The sequence below is a fragment of the Macrotis lagotis genome, chromosome 5, assembly GCF_037893015.1.
Source record: "Macrotis lagotis isolate mMagLag1 chromosome 5, bilby.v1.9.chrom.fasta, whole genome shotgun sequence".
Classification (NCBI taxonomy): Eukaryota; Metazoa; Chordata; class Mammalia; order Peramelemorphia; family Peramelidae; genus Macrotis; species Macrotis lagotis.
Genome location: NC_133662.1, coordinates 240,603,417 through 240,628,614, shown reverse-complemented (window position 1 = coordinate 240,628,614; position 25,198 = coordinate 240,603,417). Strand labels below are relative to the sequence as shown.

At 37.9% G+C, this 25,198-nt stretch overlaps 1 protein-coding gene across 1 annotated transcript in view; it reads right to left on the bottom strand.

Moving 5' to 3' along the window:
* Positions 1-25,198, bottom strand: part of TAOK1 (TAO kinase 1) — a 70,917-nt gene that overhangs the window by 20,791 nt on the left and 24,928 nt on the right. The window contains 10 exon segments of the mRNA XM_074189105.1: positions 59-271; positions 8,101-8,340; positions 8,597-8,800; positions 11,015-11,143; positions 12,065-12,301; positions 14,405-14,542; positions 15,828-16,031; positions 17,383-17,550; positions 21,212-21,293; positions 24,335-24,428. Coding sequence (XP_074045206.1) covers positions 59-271; positions 8,101-8,340; positions 8,597-8,800; positions 11,015-11,143; positions 12,065-12,301; positions 14,405-14,542; positions 15,828-16,031; positions 17,383-17,550; positions 21,212-21,293; positions 24,335-24,428 — 1,709 coding nt within the window.

The following is a 25,198-nucleotide window of genomic DNA, read 5'->3' as shown; positions in this document are numbered from 1 at the left end:
TGGGGAGTCATAGGGAGGGGCAGACCCTGCCAGACCCTATGCAGATCAAGCCACTCACAGCTTGTGTGGAGAGCATTTCGTTGATGCTGTGATCATACTGCTCAGCAAGAATGGCCAGTTTCCGTGTCTGCTCCTCCTTGAGCCGTTTGAGAACTGCTTTGTGCTCACTCTTTGGTGTAGTCTCCAACAGGTGGTTCCTCAAGGCTTTGTACTGTCTGGTCTGGATCTTGCAGGTATCTTGAAACTGCTTCTTTATTTGCAATTCTTTAGACTAAGAGAAGAGAGAGAAAGGATGCATTAGTTACAAAGGTTTTAAGTTCCTCCTATCTTAAGAATCTGAGACTTCAAGATGCTCCATGACAAGACTAAAGGAAAAGAAGGAAGAAGAGCAACACACACAAATGACAGATGGAATACCAGGCTGCAGCTGCCTTCTTTACTACTTGGGACATTGGCAGTTTTTTTTTAGTTGTTTTTTTTCCAAGGCAGTGGGGTTAAGTGACTTGCCCACAATCACACAGCTAGGCAATTATTAAGTGTCTGAATTCAAGTCCTCCTGACTCCAGGGCCAGTGCTCTATCCACTGCATCACCTAGCTGCCCCATGGAACACTGGCATTTTGATAAGAAAAGCTCCAACTTCAACCTGTATCAGGATACAAAGATCCTCCTGAAGATCCAGCTCTCACCAGGCCTCTTTTCTTTTTTGGCAACTTGGCCATGACTTCAGGGATGCATCCAGTGAATCAGTATGATGTACTTCATGATGCACTCTGAGGTAAAAATTCAAGGAGCCTTATCAATTAATATGCTGTGAACATCAAGGTTTCTGTGAGCCGGGCTTTATCAAAGGAGACCACATCAGCACATGGAGCCCTGACTGCCACGGGATGCTCTGCCCTGGCCCCCACCCAATGTTAGGTAGAATCGCCTTGTAGTTATGTGATTGGCCATATACCTGCAAGGAGACAAGTGGAGTGGAGCACAACTCACTAGTACTATGGTCTTTCTCCTTGAGGGGATAAATTGAGTATAAAGATGCCTTGAAAAAGGCTTAGTCTCTGATAGCACAAACAAAAGCAATTAAAAAGGAATTGGTGATTGCCCCTTCCTACAAGGGCTGTAAATCCTGTCCTGTCCCCCCCCCCCCCCCCCCCTTAGCTAGCTCTCTCCTGCCTTCTGATCAGACTCCCTCTACTTAGCCCTTCAAAACAAGGCTCCTAGGGATTCACAGACACAACTGGAAGCAAGAGCTCCTTTTTTTTTTCTTTTTTTTTTAGGTTTTTGCAAGGCAATGGGGTTAAGTGGCTTGCCCAAGGCCACACAGCTAGGTAATTATTAAGGTCTGAAGCCAGATTTGAATCCACTGCACCACCTAGCTGCCCCAAGAGCTCCTTTCAATGGGATGATCCCACCCCTGCAACTCTGCCTGCCCTCATTCTCCAGGATCAGCATGCTACAAATTACCTCCTATTCCCCTCATCCCAGGGTGATGAAGATGCCCCTCCTTCATTTCCCCTTCCATGTGACTCCGCCACTTCTCTAGGTTACCTACCTTTAACCATTGGCTTTTTTCACTGCTTCCATCTTTTGGCCCTCACTAGGATCTGGCCCCTTGGGAACAAAATCCCATCATTTCCCATCTGGTTGCTCTCCTGGACTTCATGAGCCCCAGAAATGTGTTTCTGCAAATCCCAGCCCTCATAGTAGGTGGGGATGGGGGCTGATGCCTCACCTTCTCTGCTTAATCAATGTTTACTGACTCTGACCCCCCCCCCCCCTTAATCCTTTCCTGTTCCTAGTCCTTTCCTCTTCTAGCTCTGGAATCTGGCCAACTCTTGATCAAAGAGTCAACTTTTCTTCCCATCTCTTCCAGGCTTATTGCCTGTGGTGCTGGTGAAGCTGCCACCATCACTCTCCTTTAAGGTCCTGCTACTCAAACTCTTCACCCAATCAAGATCCTATTAGCTGTTATCTACTGACTCCTGGGACATCCTCCTTTCCTCACTGAGTTCAAGAAGTGTATGACTCACACCTGTCCTCCTTATATAAGAATTTAACTACCCAGATGCTCAGTCTATTCATTTCCATGACTTATTCCTCCACTTCACCTCAGCTACATATCAAGATGGTCATCTTGGAAGTCTGAGTTTTGTTCACAAACTACAACATTCCTCTATCTGAGCATAATCTTTGATCAGCCCATCTTTTGCTATGTTTTGTGAATCCTCAGTCTATTCTCCCTCTATCACTCAGTTATTTCCTTGGGCCAATGACAATACTTCCCTATCTCTATCCAATAGCAAATCAGCTCAATTTTATGCTTGAGTTCTTTGTCCCCATCTCCAACCACATGCTGCCCAACTCTAACACTGAATTACTCTAACCATCTTGTAAACGTCATTCCTATTTATGTGCTACTGAATGAAGCTGAAGGAAAATTGTAAAGCTGCTCTGATTGGGTTCATTACAAATTAATGTCATGAAGTCTCAGTTGGCCCTCACCACAGCAAGGCAATCCTTTTAAACCTTGCAAGTCAATTTGTTCTATCATTTACCATAATGGCTGTTTTAAATCTTTTCATTTACTTTCAAGTCTCTCATTGTATTTCCCATTTCTCCCCAGTCCCTTACTTCATACTTCCATAAAAAAAAAAAAGGCTAGACTCAGTGACAGGTCTCTAACACTCAAACATCTCCTGACACCATCTTTTCCTTCCCTCCTATAGAGGAAATCCCTCTACATGTACCCTTGATCTTATCTTTTCTCATCCTCACCAGTAAATTGTCCCCAGATTATCAAGTTCACTCTTCTCTCCCCTGTGTGTCTTCCCATTCTTAAAAAAAAGTCTCAGGTGATCCATCTATAGCCATTATGTAGAGTCCTATGCTGATTCTCCCCTTCTCAGTTTAACTCCTAGAGAAAATTGCTTATGCTCAGTACCTCCAATTCCTCTCAGCCCACTCACTAACAAGCTCTCTGAAATCTGGTTGCTAGACTCCCCATTCAACTAAGATTGCTCTCTCCAAAGTTACCCAGTAATCTCTTAATTGCCAAAACGAAGTCATTTCTCAGTCTTCAGCACTCTTAGTAACTCTGTAACTTTTGGTAATATTTAAGCAGTATCTCCTCTAAGATGTTTTCTTTTCTCCAAGTTTTCATGACCTTGCTCTCTCCTAATTTTCTTCATCCTTAAGCCTTCCCAGTCTCCTTTGCTGGAACTGTAATTCAAGCCAAGTCTACTAACTTCCTCAAGGTTCTTTAATGAGCCTTCTCTTTTGCTTCTGTATACTTGATGATCTCATCAGCTCCAATGGATCCCATCATCATCTCTCATTTATCTCTTGAGTTCCAGTCTCATATAATCAGTTGCCTCTTTACCATCTCAAAGTAATTAGATGCCTTGATTGACAGTAGATTGTTTGAGTTTTTTTGACCTTTCATTCCCTAACAGTACAATGTCAAAAATCTAACAGACTCTTAATAAAAATTAGTTGACAATAGATTGACGACAGACATCTCAAATTCAACATGTGCTCCTAAAACTGATCTCTTTAATACAAGACCATCCTCTTACTCATACTTGCAACCCTGATGTCACTCTCCATTCCCTTCACTCACCCCAAAGTTGATACCAAGTCTTATCATTTTAACTTCACAGTGTCTCCCCTTCTCTCCACCTCACACAACTACCAGATTAAATTAGGTGCTCATTGCCCCTTGCATAGATTTTTAGACGAGCCTTACAGATGATATCCCTGCTGCCTCCACCCCACCCCCCATGCTCTACTAGGCTGCTAAAGTCTATTTCATAAAGAGCATGTCTGCCCTTAAATCCTCTACTTAATATGCTCCAGGGTAGAGGTAAGGAACATTTTTTCTGCCAAGGGTTATTTGGATATTAAAAACCTCATTTGATGGCCATATTTGGTCAAACATTTCATTAATTCACCCCTAAAAAAACTACTAAATTTATTGTATTTTGAGTCCTGTCTGCAGATCAATATGAGGTTCCCCATCTCTACTCTAGGGACTCTTTACCCCAGGATTGAATCAAATCCTCCAAATAAAGTCCTCTGTTTGACAAATAAACTCTTCACCACCTAGTCCCTTCCTACACTTCCACTTCCCTTCCACATACACAATGACCCAGCTACACGAACCTCCTGGCTGCACTTTGAATGTGCCATTCCATCTCCCCCCAAATGCCTCTGGACTGCCTAATCCTCATCCCTGCAAAGACTCACCCTTCCTAGTCTCAACCTCCTTGGTTTTCCTGACAGAAGATCTTTTCTAAGTCCCTCTTTTGCTGATGCCATCTTTCTGGGATACTGTACCATATAGATTGTAGACACTTATAAGCATCCTTTAATTTGTCTGTTGACTGCTCCATTAAAACAAGAGCTTCCTGTGGCCAAGCCCAATAGTTTTTCCTTTCTTTGTATTCTCAGTCAATCTAGCACACAGGAAGTACTTAAATGTTTATCAACAATAAAGAACAAGAAAGAAAAATAACACTCAATTTTCCTACAGTTTAGAAAATAGCCAAAGTCAATGGAGGCCCAAGATACAGTTATTGTGCTTCTGGGATCGATTTTGAAGATGATGTAAACTGAGTCTACAGACAGGAAAGGTCCTCATATCTGGTTTGTGTTAACAGCTTGCACTGGTTTCTCAGCCCCAAGCCACATTTCCTTTTTTTAAAAAAAAGTTTAACATTCATTTTAAAAATTCTCACTCCCTGCGGCAGCTAGATGGCTCAGTGGATAGAGCACCGGACTTGGAGTCACAAGTACCTGGGTTCAAATCTGACCTCAGACACTTAATAATTACCTAGCTGTGTGGCCTTGGGTAAGCCATTTAACCTCGTTTGCCTTGCAAACCCCCCCCCCAAAAAAAAAAAAATTCACTCCCAAATTCCCTTCCTTCCCTCCCTACTGAGAAATGCAAGATCCACCATCCATGGAGAGTCTTGCCCAGTTCTTGTCCACATTAGCTATGTTCAAGCTATTTCTGTACTTCTACAAAACCCATTATTCCCTTTCCTATCTGCCACAATCCAACTAAAGTAGCCACCATGCTGGTTCTCTCAGATGACATTTCTTTTCCCTTTTCCATGCTTTTGACCTGGTCATTTCCCATGAAGCCCATTCTCACCTTTTCAGAGAATACCTCCTAGTGCCACATACCCCTAATTACTGTGTATTTGGCATATCCTAATTAGCAAATACATAGTCTCCTTCAATAGAATGCAAGCTCCTCAAGGGTCAGAACTGGCTCATTTGTGTCTCTCCAGTTTCAAGGTACAGCCAGATGACTGACCACTGAACTTTAAATAGAGAAGGGCACATAGTGGGGAGGATGCAAACACCAAACTATCTAAAAGTAGGCTAATCTCTGTCCCTATTCCTACACATATCCACTTGTTGATTCAATGGACATCACATATATAAAACACAGGAGTTATATGATACTGAAAGTGTAAGAAAAGATCTTTTTGGTTTGTTTTTGGTTATCCTTGGAAAAAATACATTCTTAAATTCTTTGCACTAGGAGTCTGATCTAAGGAGTTTTCCTTTCTACTGAGAGAAAAGTATTATTGTGAGTGTTCAGCTGATATGCAATCTGATTGGTTTAAGTTGAACCCCCCCCCCCACCCCCCCCCCCGCTTAAAGGCCTGATTTCTGGCAGGGTGTCCTTATTCACAGGATGACATCAAGTCTATTCTTTAACTCATTTTCCACCCACTCTCTTGAGACTCCATGTCACAATCACATGTCTTGATTCTACTGGAAGACTTGAGAGAACTTCTTTAAGTTATGTGAAGAATTTCCACACACACACACACACACACACACACACACACACACACACACACAAATACAAACGTAAGTACATACAAACATAAATAGAAACATGTTTATGTATTATGTATAAAATGGGGAGGCAGAGAGTCATATCCCTTAAGCAGAATCCTTACTCCTTAGAATTCTCTGTTTCTTGCAGTTAAAAATTGAGCTAAGAAAAGAATCAGTCTGTTGTCATCATGTACCATTCTAACAAGCTTTCATTTTTCAAATGGTGTATGATAAAAAGTATCCAATTCCTCTATCTCGGTAATCTAAAGTAGAAAAGGAGGACTCTCCTTGCAGCCTTGAGAAGGAGAGTTTATTTGGAAAGGAGGAAAAGAGAAATGATAGAATGCTACTAAATCATCAAAAATACAAATGAGATATCATAAAAAGTTTAACTTTGACTAAATTTAAAAATCAAAGAGGAAAACTTTCAAAATAAAAGCTGGATTTCTTTAAATGGAAGAATCATCTTCAATAGAGAACAAAAAGGCATTTTTTACTCATAAAAAACGAGTAAATTACAACATGAAGGGAAACATACTGATTACTATCCTTACCAAATTAATATATCCATTTCCCTACTGGAAATTCTCAATCTATACCATCACCATTCTCAACCCACTCTCAAACTACTACCCCAGCTTTGAGGCGGGAGGGATTTTCTGGTTAGGCCTTTCTATTAAAAATTTAGCCCCAGTTAGTGAACTACAATGATTTTTTTTCCCCTAACTTTTTTGGAGGGTTTCTTGAAACTCCAATCCCAATGACTTCTTCCAAATCTGAAAGAAGTCACAATAGGAAACAGAGGGGAGGAGTTAAGTTCACTGCTAACTGTGTGACCACTATACATTGATCCATCCTTCCCCAGGTATTGGGGGAATGAAAGGCTGGTAGTCCATGGCTGAGGAAATGACAAAACCCTTAGTGGAGTTAGATGACCCTCCAGGGGTTGCCAGTGTAGGAATCACATCTTATTTGAGAAACTTTTTCTCTTTCATTCATTCAGCAGCAGCAGAGCACAAAGAAAGTTAGAAAGTATATAGAACAAACCTGTCAAGTCATTGCCAAACTTAAATTTTTCAGTCACGTATGAAGTAATGCTAGAAGTTCATAGTTTAAGTTAATGGAGACAACATTCATTTACCTGATCTATGCTACCCTCTGCTGGGTAATTCCTCTGGAGACCAGAGGAGGGATAAGATACTGTGGCTGTGTCTATGTTCCAAGGAATTTAGGTCCAATAGGTGGGCCATCCTCATTCCCTTCCACCAGGGTTATGAGATAAAGAGAATGTATGCCCTGCTCTCCAAAGAAGAGGTAGCAGCAAGGAAGTCCCTAAGATACTCAACGTCTACTACACTTTGAGACTGCCAATGAACATGGAAAGAATTTTAGGTAGAAATTATTTAGAGTTCCAATTCCAATAGTGATACCATGGTGTGTGACAGGTAGGCAGCTGTTTTAGATTCAATTTTTCTACCATTAAAATTCTCTTCTTTTAATCCTATGCTTTGTCTTAATAAGCAACACATTCTATTTCTCTTTACTAATATCAGACACCATCAATCAGCAATTTCTTTTAACTTAAATGCTCATATAATTAGCAAAGGAGAAGAACTGAATAAGGCTTAACTACTTATAGACCAGATCAAAAAATTCACAATTTGTAAAATAAAAGAATTTTAGGAAATGTTGCCTTGCCTGACATTTATGGAAAAAAAAACTGCCACACATGAGAATTAAGTTTGCTCTTTGGTTTCCTGTGATGAGCCCGTAATGACATGGACTGGCAGGGTCAAGAAGTTAACATGAATAAGGAGAGGAACTTTATTTTTCTCTGAGATGGACATGGTGGTGTCCAGAGAGAAAAACTGTTCTAGGGTTTGTGGCAGTCATTTTTAATGAGGTATATGCCTTTTTTTTTGTAGGTTTTTGCAAGGCAGTGGGGTTAAGAGGTTTGCCACACAGCTAGGTTATTAAGTGTCTAAAGCTGGATTTGAACTCAGGTACTCCTGATTCCAGGGCCAGTGCTCTATCCTCTGCGCCACCTAGCCACCCTGTGTATGCCTTTTTCTTGAACTGTGTTCACACCAGAGGAAAGTACATGCCAGAAAGCCACAAAATGGTATTATTTGGAAGAGGGGAATGGGCCACAAAAAACTCTCACAAAGAAATAGATTGCAGGCCTGGGGAGGACCCTTTCCCTGATTCCTTCCCTCTGGCCTATGGAGGATTACCCACATACCTTAAGACTCTTGGGTTGCTGCCGAACCTCCATGACATGCTTGCGCCTCAGCTCGCGCTCCCGCCGCTTGTTGTACTCCAGCTGGTTGGTGAGCTCAGTCTGGTGCTGCAGGCGGATCAGCTCACAGCGCATTTTCTGGATGGTGCTGAGGTGCCGAAACTCAAGTTCTTGCATAGACTCGTGCTGTCGCAGGAGCATGGCGTGCTCCAAATCCTTCTGGGTCTGCCTTTTATTTAACTCCTAGTGCAGAACAGGAAAGGCAACGGGGCATGAACTGTTGCCCTGGCTACCTGCACTCCCTAAGATATAGGACTAGGGATCCATTTAAACTGTACCTCTCTGACTTCAACAGGGTCCCAGAGGAGACCCAGAGATTTGGGGTCTTTTACTAGTCTAAGTGATACCAGGCACCAGCTAAGACCCATTGCCTTAGGCTTGGGCTACTGGTCATCACCCAATTGATCATTTGACTCCCCGCCCCACCCCTACCCCGCACCTCTCGCACTAGGTCCTGCTCCAGATTGTGGCGGCCAAGCAGCATCCTTCTCTTGAAGCGCCGGCACTCCAACTCCAGATACTGCCTCTGTCTCCTCAGGAGGTTGGCCTCCTCTTCGGCTTGGAAGTGCTGGATATTCTCTTTCTGCTTGGAGAGCCACTCCTGCTTTTCCTTCTTTGGGGTACTCTGGTTTTCATTCAGCTCCTGATGAAATAAAACAGATCAAATACTATTAGCCATGTGCAGTCTGAGTCAATGACAAGCACACCAGGTTTGTCTTTCTGTGTCCCTACAAGAGAGACTAAAGACAAGGCCAGAAGTGGCCAAAGACTGTCCTCAAATGTTATTTTAGCCCCACACTCTGTTCCTTTGTGGCACAGTCAGTAAGGACAGGACAATGCCCATGCACTTCTTGCCTCTAAAAGGCTCCATTTTTTAAGTGCTGCAGGATCAGGAGGAACAGCCAAGAAAGCCCCTCCTGGTGAAGATGCATTACATGAGCCTGTGCCAAGAACCTAAGAGCTCTGTCTTGAAAGAACTTTAGAAGGTGGTGCTCTAGAACTACTATGAGAATAGTAGTAAAAAATGTGGAGCTGAAGCAGTTATTAAGCAAGGTTGTATCTCTTGGCTCTACAGATTATAAATACTAGTGGTGTAGGAGAATTTGAAATGCTTTTGCATCAAATAAGAGGGTGAAATGGGCAAAAATATAAACGACAGAATGGTCAATAGACTGATCTAAAGTCTTCAGTAGTTTCCATGGTCTAAACATAATATCAAAATTCTTTATGACATGACTGAAAATTCCTTGGAACTGACAAGCTTTAAATAAAATTCAAATAATGCTGGTCTGAGAAGATAACTACAAAGTTTTATTTCTCAATATCACTTCATCTTCTACCAAAATGATAATATATGAATAACAGAAAAGATGACTTCTAAAAAACAAAATCAATTAATAGGTAAAGTTATCAAGAAAATATATGTGGGAAATCATCAAATTTGACTTAGTAAGTTAGCTACTTTAAAACATCATTTCTCTGTTACTTTATTTACCTGAAGAGTAGTCACTGTTTTGATAATTTTTATTGTCAAACTCAGATAGCCCAGATATACTTCAGTAAATATAATCTAATAATGATTTTACAGTTTGTGAGGGGGGAAAAGTTATCTGCCACTAAAAAGTGTTATAAGAGCAGTGGTTCTCAATCATTTGGTTTATGAAAATCCTTTTTAATTAAAAAAATTATAAGTTGTGCTATTAGGATCTATTAATTGAAGCTTCAAATATCCAATTAGATAACTTTTCTATCTAGATACTTCATTTAAATAATCATTTTCATGAACAATTCATTTCACTGCCACTTTAGTACTAAAGGCACTTCCTCCCAGGGCTGTTGTGAGGATAAAAAGAGATCAAAAAATGTAAAAATTCTATCAGAATTATCTGAGTGGTGGCTCTCAATTTTAATAATTCAAAGAGACAGTTATCTTTCGAACAACATATCAAAACACATTCTATTGCTGACAAGCCAACGGCAAAGCCAGATAATCTTACCGGAGTCAAAAATAAAACTATTTTTCTTAGCACAAATCCATATCCTTTCCTTAACTTAAAGTGGCTCTTGACTAATGCATAGTTATATATATCACATTTGATTCACATTCCTAGAAATTATTAATAATTTCTGCCCATAGGAGAAATGAATAAATTTGTAAGAACATATAAAAATATAGGTATGAAGCTGGTTTGACTTTCGAAAGACATGGAAGGTATGGAGGAGGGAAGGAGAGATAAAACTAAAAGCATTATTGGCATCTAATCTGGAAGTAGATTAGAATCTATGTTGGAGATTTCTTGTATACTGGGGGGGGGGGATTAAAAGAACAGATGGCTTTGACTCTGAATATAAATTACTTTACAGAGAGCTAGTCATTTCTCCCTTTATAATGGGTTTTCTAAGATTCATCAACTAAATGACACCTGGAACAATAAAGTTAAATTGTTTTCTCTAAACCAACTGTAGTCTGACTTTTGAATCTTTTCTACCACTGAAAGCCAAAAAGCTATAGCATACCATAAAAAAATAGGAAATTATTCCTGATGTTCCATTTAGTTATCTGTTCTAAAATGCTTGCATTATTCCTGATGTATCATGCTTTCATTTCTCAGGACAATGGAAGGAATATGTAATCAAAAGTAAAAGAAAAGAATCAATATCAAAAAAGTCAAGGAATGCTTGTAAAAGAGCTTACACAGCTGGGAACCTCCATCTCCTAACTTGAGCTTGCAGACTGCTCTTCCCACAGACCTTGAATCCACTTAAGAACTGGTCACCCAAGCAAACTCTTTCCTCCTGGTTCAACCAGCTGCAGAGCCAAGGTCTGGTCTGAGCATTTGTATAAAAAGAAAAATACCTCTTTAAGCTGCTCTTTGCGCAGTTTGTATTCTCTCTTCTGTGACTCTAAAAAGCTATTAAGTTCTTTTTTCTGCTGTGCTTGAATATGTTGCTGGAATTTCTTCTCTTCATTGGCCATCACTTTAGCCTAGTAAAAAACAAAAAGAAATGAATTATACAACTTTCACCTTAATTCAGTTTCTAGTGATATAACATAGATCTCAGTTTACGTAAGATGAATCTGCTCACTTAAAGTCACTATTTCTCTGTCACCACTTTTATATGAAGAATGTGTTGAGAGGATAGCAACACAACCAAAGGCAAAGTAAAAGCCTCAGCCCAGTTACTGTTATTCAAATCATTAGTTGTTTATTGACTAATCAGTCACCAAATTAACATCATGTAGGCAGAACCTATTTTTTACAACAATTTTAAAAAGTCCAATGTAGAAAAGCAGTAAATACCACACCAAAATGTCGAACTCAAAACTTTAAAATTGATCATTAAAAATTGTTTTTACGTGTAATTAGAAAAAATAAAAGTACGATTTTTTTTTAAAAAAAGGAAATACTCCACCAAGTGGAGTAACTGATACAGATGAGTTTGAATGGTTTACTCCAAAGTTAGTGAGTAAAACAACAGAAGTGCCAGGAACTGAAAGTGACACCCCCCCACCCCCTCAGGCCCCTGAAAACTTGAGCCAATATCTTTGGGGGCCATTTTCTGATCTTCAAAAATTATGAAAGCTACAAAAGAGAATTTCACTACTGCCATGGATGGTGACTCACAAGCACTGCTAATCATCTAAAATGAAGGGAGAACACATAGGAAAACCATTCCCATCTTTCTGTGCTTCATCTGCAACCAAACAGCAGAAAGCAAAACATCTTCTTCCTGAAGTTATAGAAATTTCTTGAGAGCTACTATACAAGAAAGGATTTTCCCCCTAATTATCAATTTGCTTGGCTCCTAGGAATAGATATCTAGGAATAGATATCTAGATATCTAGGAATAGAATCTCCGTGTTAAAAGATGAACATAAACTGAAATGATGACAATGCTTTCCTACCTCCTTCTCCATTGCTGCTTGGTGTTTCTTAATAAGTTTCTCCATTTCTGCGGCAAAATTGTTCCGCTGTGTTTCAAGGTCTTTGTCTAGTCGGAGGCGATGCTCATCCATCTCAGCCTTGAGCTTGTTCTCCAGAGCCATCAACTGCTTCTGGTGTTGTCGCCTCATGCGCTTGTAGCCAGACATCTGCTCTCTCAGCTCCGAGTCTTGCTCATGTTCTTGCATTTGTCTTGTAACCTAGGTGTGTCAGGGTAAAAACAGAGATGGGATAAGAAGAGTTTTTCCAGTTAGTCCTTTGGAAGTAGATCATTTTTGACCTGATTGGAAAGCTTCATCCAAGCCGTAATATCTGCCTCAAGTAAAAGTTGGTATTTGGTTTTGTCAGTGGCAGCAGGTGCTCTGGTTTTGAGGTCAAAGCACCCAGGATGAGACCCCAGTCCCCAGTCCCCCAGCCTCTCTGGGCCTCTGTTTGCTCCTCTGTAAAACGGCAGATCTGGACTATACAGCTGCAGATCTCTTTCAGTCTAGAATGATGATCCTCAAAAGTGTCATTCTAACAGACTAGTTAATGTTCTTTAACATTTATGGAGACAGAATATTCATTAAACTTGGTCAGCACATGAGTTCAGTGGCCTGGCTAACACTTTGGCTGACAAACACATGGGCAGAAGAATATTAACAAGAGCAACTGCCTCAGAAAAATAACTGGAGGAAAAAAGAAATGGCCCAGATAAGAAACAATAGACTATAGGGAAGTATGGCAGAAAGAGAGAAGAGACAGGAGACACCAGGCTAAATATGTAACAACAAAGTCTGTAGATGATAAGAAAAAGAAATTAAAGTTTGAAATTCACATGAATAAATATGAAGGGCATGGAGAACAATGAGGCAATTCCCCCTGAAATGTTCAGTAATGGCCAGGAATTTATTGGTATACTACAGATTTGCATGGAACTAATGATTAAGAGGCCCCTGGATTTAATTTTGCTAGCTATATACTGATAGTATATAAAACACTCAATACATAGGTTTATAAATATGCAAGAATTTAACATCTCTGCAGTGATAATATGACAGGCTTTAGGTCCCCAGACTTAAAGAGTATAACTCAGGCAGTTTAAGAAAACACTTATCAGAAGGCTTTAAGGCAATATAAAAGTAGTGCCTGGTGATCCAGGAAATCTGTGGGCAATAAATATTATCAATGGTCTGCTTAAAGAATGTATTTTTTAGATGAAATTTTGGAACAGGAATGATCTCTTGTTTTCTGAATGGGAAAACATAAACAAAATTCCCAAGTTTAATATATTTAAAAAACAAACAAACATGTTGATAGCATCTATACAGACTCTTGGCATTAGACAAGGAAAAACTATTTTGCTTTTGGTTCTGCTGAAATTTATGATTTAAACCCAATTTCATAAAAATCTAAAATACCCAAACATAGTAGAAGGTTGCAGGATATCTTTATAAAGGAACACACTAATTCTCACACTACTGTTATAAAGTACAAAGACACACACATACACACACACAAATAAATGTTGATTTAGGTAAAGGGTGCATTAAAGCATCGGCATTTAAGGTACAGAACAAATAGTAATGTCTCCATTTCCTAAACATGTTTCAGTCTTTCCTACTTAGACCTTTACTTCTACACCCATCTAACTTTCTAGATCCATTTTGGATGCCCCCTTCTTCATAAAGTACTCACTGACCTCTTAATCTCTTTGAACAGAGCAGCAAATTGATAGGGTTCTTTTGCTAATTTTAGTCTACATTGTATTGTTCAGGGCTGTCCAACTTGATTGAAACAATACAATGCTATTTTAGTGAAAGCTCTGCAGTAGCTCGGCTTCATTCACTAAAGCATTAAGTAAACCCACAGGGGGCTGGATGTGTCCCTTGGGTCGCATTTTGGACAGCCCTGAATTACAAGATGTTACCTTTAACCTTATATCACAGGCTTCCTGAGGTTATGTCTTACTCAGAGGCGCCATACACCTCTGGGGAAAACTCTGGAACCAGACTGAAATACAATTGGGAAATATGTAGCAAAATAAGTAAAAATACAATATAACAATATTAATACATGTTTTGCTAAGTTATGTGGTTTTAGTGACCCCATTTCTATTTGAGTTTAACATCACTAGATTTATTAATCTTTGCATGAATAAAGTGCCAAATACTTTGTAGACACTGGTGAAATGTTGAAGAAATGAATTTATAATCATATTTGGGGGTATACCTAGAGGAACTCAGAAACATAACTGAGGATACATCAGAGCCCAAAGTGAGATGTACATGCCTTAAAATCTCAAAACCCCCAAAATAACATACCAGTGATGCTGTGCGGATAGTAGCAAAGTGTTCTCGATTACGGTAATGTGACTTTTGGCGAGACACTTGTTGGGGAGGAGATTGTGGTTCAGATGCCCTGGTTCTTGAATCTGCCTCTTCTCTATAATTTTCTTCCTCCTGATAAGTGAAGATAACACCAATAGCACAGCATAACTAAATTGCAACTTTGAGGACAGAAAAAGCTTGGAGTGTGACTGTCAAAGACAAGTTAAATCAATAAATTACTTAAATAATCACCTGTTAACAAAAACATTCTCACAAGCCTAAAAACTAAGAATCTCCTATATTTCATCTATAATCAACTTGAAAACCAAGGAAACTTCCCTGAACATATAATATACGAAGCAGATTAGGATAAAGAAATACTTAATTATATCCTTCCTACTATGTTGGGAAGCAGTATCACTTTTAATACAACTAGACTGTCAATAGTCACAGCAATGTGCAGTTGTTCTATTATTTACACTATGAATCCATGAGTCATGATGAAGTACATAGTAACTAAGGATGCTGTCATGCTAACCAATTGTCTCTGAGAGGCATTTCACCATTTCACATAGGATAATGACACACAGGAGCCACTATTTTCACTGAAAGAAATATGATTGTGGCATGTATATTAGAACTTCAGTTGTCTTAACAGCAACATGGCTATTGCACAACTTTCCTCATATCAAGAAAAGTCAATGGAATTTTCAGAAAATGTTGATGCTTTAAAATCAGTGTCTTGGAATTCTTCATTAGAAACATTAAATAGAAACAAGTAGCCTTTTAACTGAAGGAGTAAATTATTTTACTACTGTAGTCCACCAGGGTCTGAAAATGTATACAAAAGCTAACTTTTGTGCTGAAAACTAAAAGCCTTAGCTCAAATACATGACTAAAAGTAACATTACATAATAGTCAAAAATACTTTTAAAATCGAACTACCGTCTAGGTTCACTTTAGGTACAAGAGACAGAAGACTTTGCAAGCAGAAATATCCCTGATATTTAGTTCTCCCTAAGTGAGACTGGGACTTCTTTCTCTTGTTTTAGTTGAGATATCTCACTCCCAGTAGCAGAGCTAATTCACTCTGTGTGTTTTAATATCTCTGATTTGTATTTGCTTAAAAACAAAAGTAGTAAAATAAAAACAAAATTTAACCAATGCAAAGTGAAACCTAACGTTCAACATATTTAATTAGAACCACAAATTTTCATCTCTGAATAAAACAACCATTTTCCCAAGTGTGGTTTATTAAACAAGAAGTTAATTTTGTCCATTTCTACATCTGAAGCAAGTTAGATGAAGAGCTGCCAATCACTACCTAAAAAGTATTATAAATTCCATACCTTCTACATGATTTACATAAAGTGAACCTTTCCACAACAACTTTTTATTATATAACACATATACTCACAGGTTTTAAATGGATGACAGAGCTATTGGACATCACTGTATGGTCCCCCTCCATCATATCTAGTTCACTTTTGTCATCTGAGGCATCTGGAAGACTGTTAACACTACTACTTTGGCTACTGGCACTGATAGACATACTGGGAATGGACTGATTACTTCCAACACTATTCACAGTTCCTGTTCGGCCAACACCATGATCCTGCTCCTAGGAGAGAATTTTCATTTAAAATCTTTACATTATTAATGAATCATTGATTGGAAGTTACATAATTACCATTTTTCTTTGGAAAGATTTATCAAAAAAGTCTGTTTTATTTAAAAATACTAAGATTTGAAAACTTCCAAATTTCATTTCTCCATTATTAAGAATATATATATTTGTATGAGAAAGTTAGATGAAAAAGTTTAGCATGAGGCTTGCTATACAAATCCTTGGACATCATCATTATAATAGCAGGCATTTATAAAGCACTTAAAAGTCTGTGGGTTCCCTATTTTTTTTGGTATGCATTTCTTCTCCATTCATGGTTAATAATACCCTTTAATAAAGATCTTTGCTCTTTACTACATGTTTCTTAATTTATAGCCCCTAGACTTTGCTCCTTCCATAAATACTTTTAATACACAAACTTTTCAATGTTAGTCCTTTACTTTAGAACCTCAGATTGCCTAATCTTTCCTACTGATACCATCTTCTGATTCCACAGGTATTCCAAAGAAACCTCTGTGTGTGTGTGTGTGTGTGTGTGTGTGTGTGTGTGTGTGTGTGTGTGTATTTTAAAATATATTAATTACAATTTCCAACTTCATTCCTCAAAGGATATTTCCCAGAATAAGAATTCTAACACTCTTTAAAAACAAAAAGTTAAGTCAGGAAAAAAAACTCTAGCTAGTGAAAGAATCCATCACTTTTTTTTTTAGTTTTTTTTTTTTGCAAGGCAGTGGGGTTTCTCGGCTTGCCCAAGGCCACACAGCTAGGTAATTATTAAGTGTCTGAGGCTGGATTTGAACTCAGGTACTCCTGACTCCAGGGCTGGTGCTCTATCCACTGCGCCACCTAAATCCATCACTTTTTAGGATCACTTTCCTCTCAAAAAGATGAAAGAGCTTTGAGATTTTAATAAGGAATAAGATGGAGAAGATGCAAATTTAAACAAAACAAGTTGATGTTAAAGAGCTAATCATATTCAATCTTTAATTCAGTGGATGGAAAGTTCCTTGAGAGTAGGCACTGGTTTTTGCCTCTGTATTCTCAGAATGTGGCATAGTATTTGGCACAAAGTAGGTGCTTAGCAAATATTACCTGAATGTGAATGCTCCGGCAGTCTACAACACCAGGCCTGCGGTCCTGTGTGCTCCACAGTATTAGAGCAAACAAAACTAATCTTTACAGTTTACAGGAGACAACCTAACAATATGTCAGGAGGTCTTTTTGTCAGAGGTCCCAGTAATGATTGTTTTTGAGAGCAGCATGCAAGGCTTTTAAGTTTTTCTTAAGGAGAAAAATACTGGCAAGAGCCAAATCAATGATATTTATTATTGCTTTTTCCTCATACCTCTTCTTCTTCCTGTGCTTCTACAGCAGGCCCATTATGTGCCTCCTGGAAAAGGAGTTTTTTCATTTTCCGATACTGAAGGTTGTCCAGCTCTCTTACTGCATCCTTGGTCCTCTGAATGAGATCTATTAACACTGTTTCAGGGCGCTCACGAAGAACAAACATGTGCTGGGTTAAAAACAGAGGGAAACAAGATATAAAATTTTAAAGGAATTATTAACAACTGTGATGGAATCTTAATATTTCAAAGTTTTTACTTAATGAAGATTCCTAATAAAAAAGAACCACATATTACATGAGAAAGTCCACTCATTTCATTTATTTAAACTTTGTAATATACAAACGTGCCTATTTACATCCCTTCTGAAATCTTTAGGTTTTCATATCTGTGCTTTTTTTTTTTTTTAGGTTTTTGCAAGGCAAATGGGATTAAGTGGCTTGCCCAAGGCCACACAGTTAGGTAATTATTAAGTGTCTGAGACCGGATTTGAACCCAGATACTCCTGACTCCAGGGCTGGTGCTTTATCCATTACGCCACCTAGCTGCCCCCCCGTGTTTTTTTAAAATAAGTTTTTATTGATTTCTTCATTTTTTTACATCATCAATTTTCCTCAGAATTCCTCTCCTCTATCCAAAGAGCAATCCCGTAGGACAAATATATGTTTTTAAGACAAAAAAAAGAGGAAAAAAAATCAGCCCAGTTTATCAATACAAAGTTTAAAATATATGTGCAATATGCAACGCTTTTAGACATCCCACTTCTGTAAATGGGTGAAGTGGGAGTGTCTTCTCATATCTCTTCTTTCAATTTATGCATGTTCTTTATAAATTTAGAATGTTCCCCTTTAATTTTTTTATTGTTGTCCTTTCTGTTGATACAGTGTCATCACTGTGTCTACTGCTTTCTTGGCTCTGCTTCCTTTACTCTCAATCAGAGCTCTTTCCAAGCTTCTCTGCATTTCCTCATCAACAGATATATTTACTCAGTTTCCAATTCATGGCTATCACAAAAAAATCCTACTACAAATACTTCAATGCATATAGAAAGTATCTTCTTATCAGTCGTCTTTGGATATTAAGAAGGATATGGACTAAATTTTAGTCACTTTTTTGTATAATTTCAAATTTTTTCCAATATGCATCTATCTCTGAATTAGTAGTATAATCCAGTTGACTATACAAAGGTAGCATATATATTTGGCAGTGTATTTTACAAATAACACAAACTTTAAGCCTTGGACTTTTTCTTCCCTTTATTGCTACTCATATAGAGAAGCATTTTAGCATATAGAGAGTATTTTAACAAAATTATTAAAGTTTCTTCTGATAGAGGTTTGGATATTATGTTTCCAGATTATTCCCCCTTCCCTTTACTTCATAGGAATAGTACAGCACTGCCATGTACTTTTAAAACGAAGACATGACACTGATACGTTATCATTCAATGCTCACAATGACTCTATATTGAAAATACTGGCTTCATGTTAACTATCAGAGAAAAAAAACAACTGATGTTCAGAAGTGAAGTTACATGACCCAGATCCCATAGTTAATGGGGAGAGAGAGAGAGAGAGAGAGAGAGAGAGAGAGAGAGAGAGAGAGAGAAAGGCCCTCCTTCTTTTGATTCCAAACCCACTTGCCTTTGCCACAGTTACTCCAATTAGTACCATTTACCCTTCAATGCAATACTGCTATAATTAGTACAATCGCCATACTTTCAAAGTTATTTTTCAGGTCTAAGATTTGAATCTCGAAGAGATCTTAGAGTTCACTTAGCGCATTCTCATTATTCTACAAAACCCTAGTGAGATTAAAAGAAATATACAAGGTAATGCAGCTATTAGTTTATTCAAACTTATAGACCACAAAAACCAAATGGAACTCATTTCAGAAATTCCACTTAATAATTACCTAGCTGTGTGGCCTTGGGCAAGCCACTTTAACCCCACTGTCTTGCCAAAAATAAAAATAAAAATAAAAATAAACCTAAAATAAAAAAAATAAAAATTGGGCTTCAGTATTGGCTCACTGAATTATTTAAGAATATATTCTGATTTTTTTGTTGTCATTGTCTTGAGTTCAACTCCATGGACCATAGCACAATAATACTGTCCCTGGAATTTTCTTGGCAAAGTGGTTTGCCATTTTCTTCTCTAATGGAACAAAACAGAGGTTCAAAAAAGACTTGTCCAAAGTCACAAAGCCAGTGAGTGTCTGAGGCTGAATTTTAACTTGGGTTGTTTTTTTTTAAGGTTTTCGCAAGGCAAATTGGGTTAAGTGGTTTGCCCAAGGCCACACAGCTAGGTAATTATTAAGTGTCTGAGACCGGATTTGAACTCAGGTACTCCTGACTCCAGGGCTGGTGCTCTATCCACTGCATCACCTAGCTGCCCCTTGAACTTAGTTCTTGCTGACTCAAGGCCTAGAGCTCTATTCACTGGGCCACCTAGATGCATGTATATTCAGCTGAATTTTAATTTTGTTTTTAACTGCAAGTGAAAAGAGGATGGCAAAAATTATAATAAAAGAAAAAGGTCACTGAAACAGTTTTAAGTGCACAGAGAAATACAGAAAGAAGCATAAGCAAGCATGTAAGTTTTGAATGCAATTGGTCAAATTTATTAAGTAAATTTTTAAAATCAATGAGTAATTTCACATACAATCCTCTCATGTTGTTGACTATACAGAAATATGCTAAACACAACTGTACACATGTGTAATTAGAGCAGAAGGAAGGAAGCAAAGGAGAAAAATGTGCATCAAAAGTTTACAAAAAGATGGATGCTGAAAACTATCTTTGCATGTAATTGAAAAAAATTAAATAGAATGACATTAAAAAAAAAACCATGTTGACATTAATACATTGTTAGTGGAGCTGTGAACTCATCCAACTTTTCTGGAGAGCAATTTGGAATTATGCCCAAAGGTCAATAAAAATGTGCATGCCCTTTGATCTAGCAATACCATTACTGGGTCTATACCCTGAAGAGATGATGAAAAAGGGTAAAATCATCACTTGTACAAAAATATTCATAGCAGCCCTGTTTGTGGTGGCAAAGAATTAGAAATTAAGAAAATGTCCTTCAATTGGGGAATGACTTAACAAACTATGGCATATGTATGTCATAGAACACTACTGTTCTATTAGAAACCAGAAGGGATGGGAATTCAGGGAAGCCTGGAGGGATTTGCATGAACTGATGCTGAGCAAGATGAGCAGAACCAGAAAAATATCATATACCCTAGCAGCAACATGGGGGTGATGATCAAGTTGGATGGACTTGCTCATTCCATCAGTGCAACAATCCGTGACAATTTTGGGTTGTCTGCAATGGAGAATACCTTCTGTATCCAGAGAAAGACTTATGGAGTTTGAACAAAGACCAAAGATTATTACCTTCAATTTAGGAGGAAAAAAACCGTTATCTTATTATATAATTTTGCTATCTCTTATACTTTATTTTTCTTCCTTAAGGATATGATTTCTCTCTCATCACATTCAACTTAGATCAGTGTATACCATGGAAACAATGTAAAGACTAACAGACTGCCTTCTGTGGGGGGTTGGGGGGAGGGAAGCAAGACTAAGGGGAAAAATTGTAAAACTCAAAATAAATAAAATCTTTCTTTAAAAAAAAGCCCATGTTGAAGGTTACTTAGGGTGAGACAGATCTTTTAAAAAAAGAAGTGCTACATAAAGAGCAGTATATAAAAAGCAAGTCTTTCTTAGGACAGGTTTTAGGATAATGAGCACACAATTTTAAAGTTTGTTTAAACTGGCAAGAATTATTATCATTTGAGAAAGGACTTAAGGATGAGAAAACTGACCTTGAGAAGTTCATCTGATGTAGGCCGATCTTGAGGAATTTTCTGGAGACAAGAATCCACGAAGTTTCGAAAATAATCAGACCTATTTCAAGAGAAAAAAACCCATTTTTCACCATGAAGCTAACCAGACAATTATCTCCATTAGCCAAGATTCTAATATGTAGGAGGAAAAAAAGGGGGACATATAGAGGCATCAAAATAAGAAAGAACCTAAACTTTTAAGATGTAGTCAATTGTTCACAATCAGAATTAAAAATTCAAACCTAGGGGCGGCTAGGTGGTGCAATGGATAGAGCACCCGCCCTGGAGTCAGGAGTACCCGAGTTCAAATCAGGCCTCAGACACTTAACAACTACCTAGCTGTGTGGTCTTGGGCAAACTACTTCATCCCACTGCCTTGCAAAAACCTAAAAAAAATATTTCAAATCTACCTACCTATGCATAATCATAGAACACTTCTGTTTGGGATGAGTAAACTTGGGAATATTGTCATTTACTGGTTCCTATTTTAATGAAATTGAATGATCTTCTGAATATGACCTGGTAACTCTATAATCGAGGATATTTTTCCTGACTCTTTTTCTCCCATCTTTTTGTCTCTCTTGTAACTTTCAAAAGCTCATGAGTCTAAGCAACATTTCATATACTCTATCACTGTGATACTGGTAAATACTAAGACTTACTCTTAAATTTAATGGGGACCATACCCATGTTCTTCTTTGCACAGGTGAATTCTGCTTTTTTTTTCCACATCTCTACATAAAGAGTCTAAAAATAATTCTCTAAACAAGCTGAAAATGTCTTTGGTGATGAAACTTATGGATATAATTTAATTGTACCACTTTTAACAAAATATTACACAGAATACTTTTTTAAGGTCTCTACCTGAGGTCTCTTTTGATGTCTCCCCACAGCACAGGAGTGGCCACAGGCTTCTGAAAGCATAAGCTAGGGCAGATGCTGATGGGCCAGAGAGGCCTCAATAGAGTAGCCTCAGATGTGTCTGCCACCTCAGGAACAGTCCTGTTAAGCTCGGAGAGGCCTAGTATCAAAATGCTGGCCACAAAGCAATGAAGTATGTTGGCCATAACATTTAATGAAAGTTATCCGCTACAGAATGAAGGATCTGTGGTCTGCTTTAGTGGAAAGAGGACCCACATGGATGGACTCTTAAGAGTCTTTTGAAACATAGATTAGTTTATACAAATATACATATATAAGATATGCTGGACTTTGCTTTATGGTTTGGGTGATCTTAAGTGAGTCATGTGGTCACTTCTCTGGGACTCAGTATCATGCTCAGTAAAATGGAGACTGGCTCAAATGATCATTGACTCTAAAACATACAAGTACATTTGAGATCTTTTTTCCTGTTAGAAATTTCTAACACTAATGGAATGTGTTTTAAATGTTTCTAAAATGGTCAAACTCTCCACAAGAGTACACAATTATATAAAATCCAAGAATCTAAGAGAAGGAAGATCAGAGCAATATGAATGACTTGATCTCTAGCTTTTTCATGTGAACAGATAAGTACATGTTAATTTGAGGGGTCCATCTTTTACATAACCAAAACATTGTTCCTTCGTGTTTATTAAATAGGCATTTTTCCAACTGTTCTTACAAGCTGATTCAATCTTAGGCTTTGAGATTTTCATTTAAACTACATTTAAAAAAAGTTGTTCTATTCACTGTTACAAAATGAATTTCAAAATAATACTAAGAATAGTGTAATTTAGGAAAGGGACCTCCAACTTTCTGATTTCAGCATATTCTATTTCTAGATCTTCTGTTTTACAGATGTTATGCAATAATACCACTTTTTTAAAAAAAGGTGATATGATATTTGTCCTAGCACACAAACTGGATTTGGGTGAGGGGAGGCTGTGCTAAGTTACCAGTCTCACTTTCACCTCCACAGCCACCTGAGTCCAGTGGCCAGATATAGATCAGAACGACTAGAGATGACCCTCAATGTGAGGCAATAAGGGTTATGTGACTTGGCCAAAGTCACACTGCTGATAGGTGTCAAGAGTCTGAGGCTGGATTTGAATTTCCATGCTCTTGCCTCCAAGGTCAGTGCTCTATTCTTTATGCCACGTAACTCAATAAAGGACCCAGTCTACTTGATGTAAAGAGCTTCATGTTACCCAACATACTTCATTCCTGTGTCCAATATAGTGCTGGTCACAGAGAAGGTAATCAATAAATGTTTGCTGTACTAAACTGAATTTCTAACATAATGTTGACCAGAAATACCATTTGTCAAGAGATGTGGACAGTCTTCAGAGAAGATAATCAATGTAATCTATTTAAATATTTTTTTCAAAAAAATGTCCTACCTCATTATTGATAGGAGAAATGCGAGTTGGAACAATTCTGAGTTACTACCTTATACCTATTGGATTGGCTAACAGGACAGAAGGAGAAAATGACAAATGTTGAAAGGGATATAGGGAAATTGAGATATAGATGCAATATTGGAAGAATTGTGAGATAATTCAACAATTCTATAGAGCCATTTGGAATGGCCCAAAGGGCCATAAAGCCAGGGCTACCCTTCAGTCTTGCAGTGCTTCTATATTCTACAAGAGATAAAATATGGGAAGAAAAGGGATATTTATAGCAGCTCTTTTCTGGTGGTGGGGAGCTGGAGATTGAGGAGATGACCAGAGGTTGGGGAATGTCTGTGGTATGAGATTGAGATGAAAAGCTGTTGATGACCTACCTTTTCTCAGCAATGCTGTGACCCAAGAGAACTCTGAAGGACTTAGGATAAAGAATGCTATCCATCCCAAAGACAAGAGTTGATGATGTCTGAATACAGACTGAAGCATGCTTTTTTATTTTCCAACTTTATTTTTCTTGAGGTTTCTCTTTGTGTATGTGTGGGGGGGTGTTATGTTTACTTTTATTAACATGACTATTGTTTATTTTTTTTTATGCCTACATATTTTTAACCTGTACCAAGTAACTTGCTTTCTTAATGAGGGGAAGTGGGATGGGAGGGAGAGAATTTGAAACTCAAAGTTTCAGAAGTAAATATGGAAACCTGTTTTTGCATGTAGCTGGGGGGGAAAATAATAAAAAAAATTTTAATTTAAATTAAAAGAAAACACTCACCATTCATTAGACTGTAATGTAGGGGATTCATTCTGAGCTATATGATATAAGGCACTCATTGCATTCATATTAAATAAAGGAGGCTTCCTTTCCGCTGAAGAGAAAAGAAAAATTTCATGAGAAAATACAATATAATACAGTGAGTGCAAACAACAGTATGACATGCATTCTTAAGACCTCTTAACCAAGATTTATACTAGGTTTCAGTCTTAGGGGATAAATTCTATTGGAGAACTTAGCTGAGATTCCATTTCTTTAAAATTTATGTAGTATCTATGGAAAGTGTCTATGATAAGAGCTATTAAGAGTCATAAGCCATCTGAGGATAGACATGAGGAACTAATTCCTTATGACTTAAGAGTTTATGGTTCTCAGTTATCTTTTTCTTAGTTTGCAATACTCTTTGTTTTAGGGGTTTTTTTTTGCAAGGCAATGGGGTTAAGTGACTTGCCCAAGGCCACACAGCTAGGTAATTATTAAGTGTCTGAGGCTGGATTTGAACTCAGGTACTCCTGACTCCAGGGCCGGTGATCTATCTATGCCACCTAGACGCCCCAGTTTGAAATACTCTTAATAAAACCAACATGAAACTTTCCTATGTGGAAAGTAAAATCAAACTGGAACATTAAAGATAAAGGGCTCTTGGAGAAAATTTAGAGGGTATAATTCAGAAGACTGACATTTACAGAAAAAAAATTTAGCTAATTGTTGAAAATTATTCACATTGAAAAAGAATACAAAAAAATAGCAATTAAAAATGTGAATAAGTTCTAGTTTTTTAGCTTTTTGTGGCTCTGATAATTTATACCATAATGAAAAATCTGTTTTTCTAGAACTATGTTTCAACTGATAAAAAAAAATACT